This window comes from Tupaia chinensis, unplaced genomic scaffold (genome assembly GCF_000334495.1).
Source record: "Tupaia chinensis unplaced genomic scaffold, TupChi_1.0 Scaffold000159_1, whole genome shotgun sequence".
Classification (NCBI taxonomy): Eukaryota; Metazoa; Chordata; class Mammalia; order Scandentia; family Tupaiidae; genus Tupaia; species Tupaia belangeri.
Window position 1 is genome coordinate 7,786,226 of NW_006159630.1, and position 11,572 is coordinate 7,797,797.

At 54.9% G+C, this 11,572-nt stretch overlaps 1 protein-coding gene across 1 annotated transcript in view; it reads right to left on the reverse strand.

Moving 5' to 3' along the window:
• Nucleotides 1-11,572, reverse strand: part of DNAI2 (dynein axonemal intermediate chain 2) — a 36,607-nt gene that overhangs the window by 23,940 nt on the left and 1,095 nt on the right. Inside the window, exons 2-6 of the mRNA XM_006145857.2 lie at nucleotides 11,049-11,160; nucleotides 7,355-7,548; nucleotides 7,168-7,175; nucleotides 5,992-6,145; nucleotides 3,911-4,032 (exon numbers count right to left, since the gene is read on the reverse strand). Of these exons, the coding sequence (XP_006145919.1) occupies nucleotides 3,911-4,032; nucleotides 5,992-6,145; nucleotides 7,168-7,175; nucleotides 7,355-7,537 (467 nt within the window). The 5' untranslated portion in view covers nucleotides 7,538-7,548; nucleotides 11,049-11,160. The remainder of the gene's footprint in view (nucleotides 1-3,910; nucleotides 4,033-5,991; nucleotides 6,146-7,167; nucleotides 7,176-7,354; nucleotides 7,549-11,048; nucleotides 11,161-11,572) is intronic.

An 11,572-nucleotide genomic window follows, 5' to 3' on the forward strand; every position in this document is an offset into this window, starting at 1 on the left:
AGCAGGTGGTGTGGTGGTTAAGGTACTGGACTCCCACATGGCTGACTGTGGTTCGAGTCTCAGACCTGGCAGCTTGCTTTCTCATTTTCTCTCTCTCTCTCTCTCTCTGGTAAGCACATGTGCCCCACAGCAAATTATAATAATAATAAATAAAATGTTTAAAAATGTCTTTCTTTCATGAGTCAGAGAGAAAGTAACAGAATGAGAGAGGAAGAGCGAGAGGCTGGAGAAACAGCACTCTCAAGAGGGTCCTGAGGCCACAATCCACACCCAGATCACGGGCATGTAAGTGCCCGGCATTCTCGGGGTCTCCAGACACGAACCCAGAACCCTCCCATGCAGTCAGCCTCGCAGGGCGTCGCGTTCTACCACGGCAGCACTGGCCCCCAGAGAACGGGATCTCACTCGGCTCCAGAAAGTGAGTTACGGTGCCGTGAGGAGACATGAGGAACCGTTTGCACGGATCACCAAGTGAAAGCAGCATGGTGAAACGGTGACCCCTGTATGATTCCAGTGACACGACACCCTGGAAAAGTCGAAGCGGTGGAGATAGTGGAAGGTCGATGGTTTCCAGGGGCCAGGGCTTGCGGCGGGGGGAGTAGGCGGAGCTCGGGGGCTTCGAGGGCAGTGACACCACTCTGGGTCCCCTGTTGTGGTGGACGTATGGTCGTCACCAATCTGTCCAAACACCAAGCGTCACCCTGAATGGAAACTGTGGGCCTTGGGTGACGTGGTGCCTTCTCGAAGGCTTGTCTGGTGGGGAGTGTTGATGACAGAGGGGGGCATGTGATTGGGAGGGGGCATGTGAGAACTCTGCTTTTTGCTCAGTTTTGCTGTAAAACCTAAAACTACCCTAAAATATAAGATCTATTGAATTTTTTAAAAATTTTGCTATAGGGCATGTGTGCTCACCAGGGAGAGACAGAGAGACAGAGAAAGAAAGTGAGAAAGCACCCTGAGGGGGGACGGCCACACCGTAATCCTTTCTCCTCCATCCCCTGTCAGGATTTGAGGCGTGCGCGTGCGTGCACACACACACACACACACAGAGGTGAATCTGGTGTGTTTCTCAAACTGCTTTGTCAGGACTTGAACCGCGTAGTTGGCCATGTGGGATCCACACCATTTGCTGGCCCCAAATCTATTAAGTTTGAAAAGGGTAGAGAGGAAGGAGGAATGAACAAGAATTAGGGAAGTGTTAGGGACTCCATGGCCCCAAATGGAGCCCTTCCCCTAGAAGTTACCAGAAAGGATGAGCGAAAACGCGGAAGGAAGTGACTCCTAGCGTGACTCAGCCACTGTGAGGCTCCCCGGGGCACTGCTGCAGCAGAGACAGATGCAGCGAGACTCGGGGGCCAGAATTCCAGCCCGGTTGGGTCACCCACCCACTGGGCACCCCTGAGCACATCAGCTCCCTGGGGTCAGTACAAGGGGAGGGTGGATAAGATCACCCCTGACCGGGAGTCCGCAGGTGAGCTCAGACCCCCGAGGGCTGGCAGGCAGCCCTGCCCTGCCCTGCCCCTCGGTGCACACCAGTCAGCCCGATCAGGGAAGGGGCCGCTGTGCTGGGACTAGGCCAACGACACACGTGTATCTGTGGTAGCAAGATGAATCCCAGGGCTGGCATTTGTGGCTCATCGCTTCCGAAATGCCTCAGTCCCTGCCCGTCCTACGCAGACCGAAGAGCTCAGCCCTGCTGCAGGGGGTCAGCGACGCCTCGGCCCTCCCAGTCCACCTGCTGAATAAATCGCACAAAAAACCCCACTCATCTGAACCGAGCTCCTGCACAAGACCTAGGGGACCAGACCCAAACCGAGTCACTGGTCTAAAGTTCCCGCCACCTTTATATGACCGTCGGAGAAATGGGGACATGACGAGAGCTGGTCCCAGAAAGGCCAGTCCTGGCCAGCGTGACAAGGAAGTCCCTCTGCTTTAACCTTTCCAGCGAAAGGACCTGGAAAGCAACATCCCCCTTTCGGTTCTGTTTCCACTTTCCTCACCCTTTCCTGTCTGTAGAACTAAACTCCTTTACTCTTCTCGTGGGAGCGCGGACTCCGTTTTGCAGAACAAGGAGCTGTCCAATTCTAGAATCATAGATACAAGTCTCCAGGCTGTAAGCTCAGTTGGTTGTAGTTCTGTCCTCTGATACACCCCTGCCCTTCTCGTAGGGTCCTTCTCACCTCACTCCTTCCGAATGGGCGACGTTGCTTTGTACTGCATGGACAAAGCCAGACCTCGGGGCACCATCACCCTCAATGCCACTGTCTGCCTCTGCGTCAGTGCGGCCCCACCCACACCACTCCCACCACCTCTTCAAGGACGAGGGCTCCCTCTTCTCCAGGCCTCACCCACGCCTGTTCTCAGCCCTGTCCTATGAGCTTCCTTCCTGCCCTCCATGGATGTGCTCGGGACTGATTATGGTGGTGGCGACCCTCCTGTTACCAGCGTGGGAGGGCATCGGAAACCGGGAGGCTTAAAACAACAGAATGTATCCTCCCACTACTGGAAGCCAGAAGTCCCAAAGCACAGATATCTCTGTGTATCAAGTATATGAGCCTGGGGCCAGCAGATGGTGTAGCAGTTACGTCGCTGGACCCCCACATGGCTGACTGCGGTTCGAGTCCCAGATCCAGTGTCTTGAAACTCACACCGGGTATTTGTGCATATGTGCCCAAAATCCAGGGAAGAGAATGGAGGACAAGAGATTGTGGCATGGCCATCCCTCCAGGGGGTGATTTCTCTCTTCCCCTTTCACTGTCTCTGTCTCTCTCTCCAGCGAGCATACGTGCCCTAAGGCAAAAACATCTAAACAAACAGAAAAAAGTATACATGTTTTGTGTACATATATGTATGCATTACACACATGCATACGTTCACACACATACGTATATTTTAAACAAAAATAATTGCCCTTTTGTTTTCTGCTAGAAGGTGCATGTGCTCGCCAGAGACAGAGAGTGAGGGGACGCGCCTCCCATGGGGCATAGTCATGCCACAATCCCTGTTCCTCCATCTCTCCCTTCTTTCAGGATCTTGGGCACACATGCGCGCTACGTGTATCTCAAGCCATCGGGCCATGGCGCCGGCCTGCCCTGTCCCTTTAAGCGGCACGGTATGTAGGCGTACCGAATTCCTAGCCCCAGGCCCCTTGATGGAGGTAGCCTGCTCCAGCTTGTGGCCAGCATGCGTCCTGCAGCAGTGACTATCCGCATGCGCGGTGATTTCACATGTATCTATGGGACAGAGCCTCTTTCTTGGGCCAATAGGTGTCAGTGTGGTTGAAGTGCTGGATCCCACATGGCCAGCTGAGCTGTTCTAGTCCTGGGCCCAGCGGCTTGAAAATCATGCTGGGTGTGGGTGCGTGTGTGCCCAAAATCCCAAACAGAGAATGGAGGCGAAGGGACTGCCCCATGGCCGTGATCCTGGGAGGTGATTTCTTACTTTCTGTCTCTCCCTGTCAGACTCCAGTGCGCCTGTGTGCCCAGCAAACATTGAGATAAATAAATACGCACATTCTTGCGATCAAACTGCTGTCCTTTCGCGTCCTTCGTGGCTACTCCCAGAACTCCCGCAGGATGAGAGGGGCCTGTCTGCCCTCGGTGCACCGCAGTGCTTAGGTCTGAACTCTGCACTTCCTCTGTATGTGGGAACTGGCCCCGCGTGCGCTCGGGTCAGCAAATTCGCTCCAAGTCTTTCCCCAGAATCCGCACTTCCTTCCCAGCCCGAGAGCTGCCCCCAGGGCTGCCCCCAGGGCTCCCCAGAGACTGCCTCCTCTGCCGGGCGCCTCATTGCTCTGCCCCTTGCCGAGCTCGACGCACAGACAGCACCCAGGGCACAGGGGGACTGGCAGCCGGGAGCTACCTTGGGCGCACTCACCCATGGGGCTGCCCGAGCTGGGCTGCGGAGCTACCTGAAAACGTTGATGGTTTTCGCGGAAGGGGCCTCTTCTGTCACCTCCACCGCCTCCGTGTCGTTGAAATACTGCTCGTAGATGTCGATGGCGTTGTTCTGCTTGATGCAGTGCTCCATGATCTGGGGAGGAGCGGCGCCGTCTTACGGGACGCAGGCCTTTCGGACCCACCAGGGCTGTGGTGCGGTCTGGGAGGCCCAGGAGTACTCAGTGGTCCCGTCTCCTCTTCTAGCCAGCGCATTTTCCTTTCTTTTCTCTTTTTTTTTTTTTAAATTTGCCAGAGGGCCCGTGTGTTCATGTGAGAGAGTGAGAGAGAGATAAAGCAAGAAAACACCCCCCCACCCCCCCGGTCACTCCTCAATTGCTGTTCTCCATTTCCCCCTTTTCGGGGTTTTGGGCATGTATATGCACTCAACATGTTTTCAAGCCTCCATGTCTGAGACTTGAACTGTGAGGCTGGCCACGTGGACCCAGCTGCCTCAGCCCAGCATCAGCTGGTCCATCAGTGCGTTCTTTCTTTAAAGGTTTTTGCCATATGGCACATGTGCTTGCCAGAGAGGTCCAGAGAGACACAGAGTGAGAGTGAGAACTCCCTCCCCAGGGGGCAAGGCCACACTGCAATCCCTTCCCCTCCATTTTCCTCTTGGGATCTTGGGCACGCATGCACAGGCACCTGGTGTGATTTTTTTTTGGGGGGGGGGTGCGTGTGCTCGCCAGAAAGACAGAGAGACAGAAAGTGAGAAATCACCCCCCAGGGGGTATGGCCACACTGCAATCCCTTCTCCTCCATTCTCCTCTCGGGATCTTGGGCACGCACGCACACACGCCTGGCGTGAGTGGGAGTCCAGCGACATAGCCATTACGCTAACTGCTGGTCCCCATGGTTTTATTTTTCAGGCCACTGGGTCCGGGGTTCAAACCACAGCAGGCCATGGGAGTCCTTCATCACCACGCCACCTGCCGGCCCTGCTTTATCTTTGCCTTGCCAGAGGATGCGGGAGCTTGCCAGAGACAGACAGACAGCGAGAGAGGGAGCAGGAGCGAGAATGGGCACCCCCCCAGTGAGGCATGGTCACGCTCGCCATTCTTTTTCCTTCATGGCTCCGTTATGTTAGGATTTGGGGTGCTCACGCATGCTTGGCATGTTTGTCAATCCACCAGGGCAGGGATTCGAACTGCGGTCAGTTGTGTGGAATCTGGCTCCCAATGCACAGCACTTAACCACTGCACTATGGGACTGGCCCTCACAGGGCACATTTTCCATTGGCTTGTAGGGGCAAAACATTATGGCTATGAAGAAGCCTGACGGACGTGCAGCACAGGAACAGCCATGCAGTCTCCCCGTGGCTCTGAAGGGGCACCAGGGAGGGGGTGTTAGGAGTGTCTGAGCAGGCTCCATGGGGGCAATAGAGAAATACACCATTCTGGTCTGACAGGATGGTCGTCACTCCCTCTACTGGCACCCATCTCCTGCTCCCTATTCCTGCAGACACCTGGTTCCTCCACCCAGAGTTCCCACCCTTACTATTCCAAATGTCCAGCAAGGGAAAGCTCAGGTTTCGCTGCCATCTCTTCCAGGAAGCCTTCCCTGATTGGTTTAGCAGGAAATTGACTTTCTCTTTCTGGGGCAAAATGGCAAGTCACCCATTTTCGGACTGCGCCTCTTCCCTCCCATGTCACGTGGGGCTGTCTCTACGTGTCTTTGACCGCCGGTGAACTGTAAACTCTTTGGGGCAGGACGTTCGTGAAATTCGTTTTTACAACTTCTGCTGTGCCTAGCAGAGACTTGAAGCTCAACCCAAACTTGCTGAATGAATGAATGGTCCATACTGGCTGCTGGACATGGCTCTTTTGGGGTCCTTTGCTCAAGGAGACCACTTTTCAGACTTCTCCTGAGCTCGTCAGCCCCTGCCCCTTCCGGTCTGCTGTTGGGCCGCTGCATGCCCACTGCCAGACAGAGGTCCTTGAGGGTGGCAGGCCCCCTTGCCCTTGCAGCTTCATGAGCTCACCCAGGGCTAGGCATGGCAGGGCCTTGTAGCCCCCCGGGGAGCTGGAGTGGTGGGGTGAGCGGGGGGCCTTACCGAGCCGAGCTGCATGACGGCGTTGATGTAGTTCTCGTCTTTCTCCACTTTCTTCCGGAAGCGGATCGTCTGCTCCAGCTCCAGGGGGTTCACATCCTTGGGCCAGCCGCCCTCGACATGGTTGACACCCCGGGTCTCCATCTCGAACCAAAAACTGAACAGAGACACGGGTGAGCGGCATCTGCCCCAGGTGAGCACAACAAGGACCCTGGCCAAAGCCGTGACCTCCCCAGTTCCGGCAAGCAGCCAGACCACAGAGCCTGGTCCTCAGGCCCACAGCGGCCACGACAGGGGCCACCCCAGGGAAGCGCAGTTTTGCTGCGGATAGTAGAGGTCACAGGAGGTCCAGGTCTGACCTTGTCTGAGCCCCAGGGCCTGAACAGCTCACTCATCTATTCTGGAAGATTCCACAGAACAGTGAAGTGAGAGTCTTTCCTGCCCTTCCACCGACAGTGTCTCAGGAATTGAAGTTAGAGGCGGTGCGTGAACACGCTTTGCCCATCCTCTGCGACAATTTTATCCGCTGAACTTGCAACTCCGTGTTCCCCCTTGTCCCACTTTTTTCCACTGTAAAACACACCTAGCAGGAACTGCACCATTTTGCCCACCTGAAAGTGTGCGACTCAGTGGCATCAAGGACAGAGCCAATGCTGTCCAAAGCACCACCGTCTCCTTCCAGAACTTTCTCACCATCTGGATTGGAAACCCAAGCCCAGCAAGCCATCATACCTATCTCCTTTCCATTTTTTTTTTCCCTCCAAATTTGCTACAGGGTACATGCGCATGCTGGAGAGAGAGAGCGAGAGAGAAGGCACCCCTTAGGGGGAATGGCTACGTTGAAATCCCTTCTCCCTGCTCTTGGGATTTGAGAAACACATGCATGCGCCTGATGTATTTCAAGTTGCTGGGTTCAGGACTCGAACCATGCTGTAGGCCATGTGGTATCCAATCGTCTTAACCACTGCTCTACCAACTGGCCCCTCTTTCCATTTTTAAGAGAATTCTCAAGCGAGACGTCCTGATGGGGCAGAGCTGCTGATGGGAGGGCCTAGCTGGGTGTGACCTCGTCCCCATGGCAGTGGCCGGCCTGGGACGGTCGTTTAGAACCACCGCACCACACCCCAAGTGTTGGACGTGTTTCGGCCAAACCCAGTGTGCAGCAGACCTGGACCTAACGAAATGGCCTATGGGAGCTGAACACTGCCCACACAGATGGGGAGCTCCGGGCCTCCCCCACTGACCCTTCTAGCTGCCTTCCGGTGAACAGAGAGAGACATCCAGCCACCTGCCTGCCCCACCAGCACCCTTCTGATTCCACCCTGCCGATTCCAGCCTGAGCCGCCCCACTGGCCCTGGGGCCCACCTCGTGCTCCGACATGCTGGCAGAGCACTGGGTGCCCGTGTCCACCGGGTTCCGCTCCACGAACAGCTCGGCCAGCTCGGGGCTGGGCTGGATGTCGATGTTCAGCTCGGCCTGGCGGTCAGAGAAGTTGCACTGCTTCCCGAACTCGCTGCGCTTCTTGACATACACGTACACGATCTCCATGGCGACGGCTACTGGGGGTAGGGGCGCGGCAGAAGCGTGCGGAGTGTGTGGGGTGAGTGCAGCTTCCCTGGGAGGCCTACGGGGAGGTCCAGGCTTTCCACCTGGCTGGTGGGGGTGGAGCCTAAGAAATTTGTCCAGAAGCTGTATCTGAATTTCAGAATATAATGAAAGGGACCAGCAGGTGGAGTGGTGGTCAAGGCGCTGGGCACTCCCACATGACTGACCAGGGTTTGAGTCCCAAACCTGGTGGGTTGCTTTCTCACTTTCCCTCTGTCTCTGTATGTCTCTTTCTGGTCAAATTAAAATGAATGAATGAATAAATAATTATTTAAAGAAAAATATAATTGGAGTGCAGACTATACATTAAGCCCCACCTTGCTCAGTTTTATTCTTTTAAAAAAATTTTTTGGTATAGGGTACATGTACTCGCCAGAGAGACAGAGAGAGAAAGTGGACAAGGACTCCCTCCTCCGCGTCCCGGCGGGGATGGCCGCCCCTTAATCCCTTTTCCTCCATTCTCCTCTTGGGATTTTGGGCACACATGCTCACATGCTCAGGGTGTTTTTGAGCTCCCAGGTCCAGACCTTGAACCACGCAGTAGGCCATGTGGGCTCTAGCTGCCTTAACCACCATACCACTGGATGCCCCCCCCTTTTTTTTGGAGAGGTTTTTGTTGTAAGGTACGTGCACTCTCCAGAAAGACAGAGACAGAAAGCAAGAAATCACCTCCGGGGGGAGTGGCCACGCGGCAGTCTCGTCTCCTCCATTCTCCTCTTGGGGTCTTGGACATGCACGCACACATGCCCAGTGTGAGTATAAGCCACTGGGTCCAGGACTCAAACCGCGGTTGACTATGGGAGTCCAGCGACATAGCCATTATGCTAACTGCTGGTCCCTGGATGGCCCCCCTCTTTTTTTTCCCCTAAAGAATTATTTATTTAATTTTATTTATTGTTATTATTTTAATTTGCTGTAGGGCTCATGTGCTGACCAAATTAGAGAGAGAGAGAGAGAGAGAGAGAGAGAGAGAGAAAGTCACCAGGTCCAGGACTGAAACTGTGGTTAGCCATGTGGGAGTCTGATGCCTTAACCACCATGTCACAAGCTGCTCCCCTCCCCCTTTTGTATTTTAAGACAGTTTTGCTATGTTTCGTTTTGTTTCAAAGATTTATTTACTTAAGGGCCAGCAGATGGCATAATGGTTATATCACTGGACTCCCACGTAGTTGACCGTGGTTTGAGTCTCAGACCTGGCAGCTTAAAACTCATGTTGGGGGACCAGCAGTTAGCGTAATGCTTATGTCACTGGACTCCCATGTAGTCGACCATGGTTCGCGTCCCTGACCCGGTGGCTTAAACTCACGCCGGGCATGTGTGCGTGTGTGCCCAAGATCCCGAGAGAAGAATGGGGGAGGAGGGATTGCAGCGTGGCCAACACCCCTGGGGGGTGATTTCTCGCTTTCTGTCTCTATGTCTCTCTCTGTCTTTCTGGCGAGTGCACACGCCCTATAGCGAAAACCTCTAACAAACAAACAAACAAGCAAAAAACTCATGTTGGGTGTGTGTGCATGCATGCGTGCCCAAAAATCCCAAGAGAAGACTGGAGGAGAAGGGATTGCAGCATGGCCATCCTCTCGAGGGGGGATTTCTTGCTTTCGGTCTCTCTGGTGATTCCATGTACCCTATAACAAAACTCTCTTGAAAATTATTTGTTTAATTTTATTATTAAAAAATTTTTCTGCAGGGGATGCACATTCATCAAAGAGAGACAGAGAAAGTGAAAAAGAAAACCACCAGGTCTGGGACTCGAACTACAGTAAGCCACATGAGAGTCCAGTGCATAAACCACCATGCCACCTACTGACCGTGGTTCAAGTCCTGGACCTGGTAGCTTCAAACTCATGCTGGGCCCGTGTGCATGCATGCCCAAAATCCAGAGAGGAGAATGGAGGAGAAGGGATTGCAGCGTGACCATCCCCCTGGGGGGTGGTGGTGATTTTTTCTCTTTCCCCCCAGAAAGGCAAAACCCTATAGCAAAAAAAAAAAAAAAAAAAAAAAAAGGAAAAAGAAAAATGGTGCAAGTTCCGTGAAAAGCACCAGCGTCTCCCCTCAGGGCTTCTGGAAGGGCAACCAGGGGCTGTCTTTCTCTGTCCTAGAAGACGCCAGCTCCTAGGGGACACAAGGAGGCTTCAGAGAATGAGGAAACTCCGGGCAGACAAAAATAGCCTCTTTAGCCCAGCTCAGATTTTTAACAGCTTTGCTTTCCTCTGGGTGCTTCCTAAGGCCAAGCCTGAGGGAGAACGGAGGCATTGTCTGCTGTCTGGAGGCAGACAGAGGGGGCATTAAAGGCTGGACTGGTGATGGGTAGACAGCTCCTTCAAGGACCCAGAGCTGGCTGTTTCTCACAAGGGAGCAGGGCACCAGGATGAATAGGGAGGCCAGCAAAGGGGGTCTCGGTGGTCTCTCCCCTCCCTTGGGTGACAAGTGCTAGAGGGTGGGCTTCCCCAAGTGGGGCCTGAGTAGGGCTGTCCAAGGGAGTGTGGGTGGAAGGAGCAGGAACACGTGGCAGTCCTCTGGGAGTTTCGGGGCGGGGGTGGGGGGGAACTGCTTCTGCATGGAACCGGAGACACAGGTGTGGAGAATGCCAGGTGCAGCGACCCGACCCAGATGAGCCTCAGAAATGCGGCACCTCCCCCACCCTGCGGGAGGGGGGTCCATTGGAGCACTGTCCTCTGTGCAGCAGGGGCAAGGAGGAGCACGGCTGTTCCTGGAAAGAGCGTCTGTGCTTTCCCAGCTTGGAGGGAAGCGTGGGAGTGGCGGGAAAGAGGAGTGTGGGTGTGGGAGCTCGAGGGAGAGGGCCCTCCATCCTGGATTCTGAGGGGCAATAAGGAGATGGGAACCCTTTTCTCTTGGTCCCTGGGGCAGCCCTGTCTGTGAGCCCGGGATAGAGGGGTGCTGGGACACAAGGGGAGGCCTGCTTCCTGTTTCTTTCTTTTTAGGTTTTCACCATAGGGTGTGTGCTCTCGCTGGAGAGAGACAGAGAGACAGAGAGAAGTGAGAAGTCACCTCCCCCAGGGGGGATGGCCTTGCCACAATCCCTTCTCTATTCTCCTCTTGGGATTTTGGGCATGTACGCACACATGCCTGTGTGATTTTCAAGCCTCTGGGTCCAGGGCCCAAACCGCGGTTGACCATTTGAGAGTCCAGTTCCCTAACCACCATGCCACCTGCTGGGCCTGTGTCTTCCCTCTTTTTTAAGTTCTTGTGCACCTTCTGGATTCTGGAGTCTTCAGGGGCTCCTTTTACCTTGAAAAGAGGCTTCCCTCCCCAGGACTCCTCCCACCTTGTCCCAGCCCATACTGAGCATGGCTGACCCGGCAGGAAGACCGTCCCCAGAACTGGAGAGTGCTGTGCGGGTGTTTGCTCTCCCCAGACAATGCCACCTCCTAGAAGGAGACACCGTGGTCTCCCTATTCACCCCCTACTCCCAGGGCTTGGAGCCGAGACTCACTTTGTCACTGCTGAGTGTGGGGCTGTGCCACAGCCCTGTACAGGGACCTCTCTGGAGCTCTCTCCCTTTCTCCTCCTCTTCCTCTTCCAGCCTTGAAGACAAAGTGCCAGTCCTGAAACAGGAGGGGGTGTGGCGCGACTCAGGGTCTGAATGCGGGAAGGTGCACTTCTGTGTTCCGGCAGAATGTGGTCAACGTGGCACCTGCTGCAGGAGCAGAACTGTACTGGCTGGGAGGGACTAACAAGGGACCTTGATGGCAGCCCTGCCCTCTCCCAGGCTCAGACCCAAGCGGATGCACTGGAAGTTACCACCAGTGGCAGCAGCAATGCTAGTCATGTCCTCTGCGGACCGCAGAGAGGGCGCTTCATCTAGCAGGCCCTGGCTGGATTTCCTATCCGACCAGCTGTAAGCCCTTCAGAGGTCCCGGTCCCCTTTCAGGACCATTATGGGAGGGGGGCATGCAGGAGGTGGCGTGACCAGAGGCTGCAGGGTCCCGCCACTCTCCCGCAGAGGATCCCACAGGG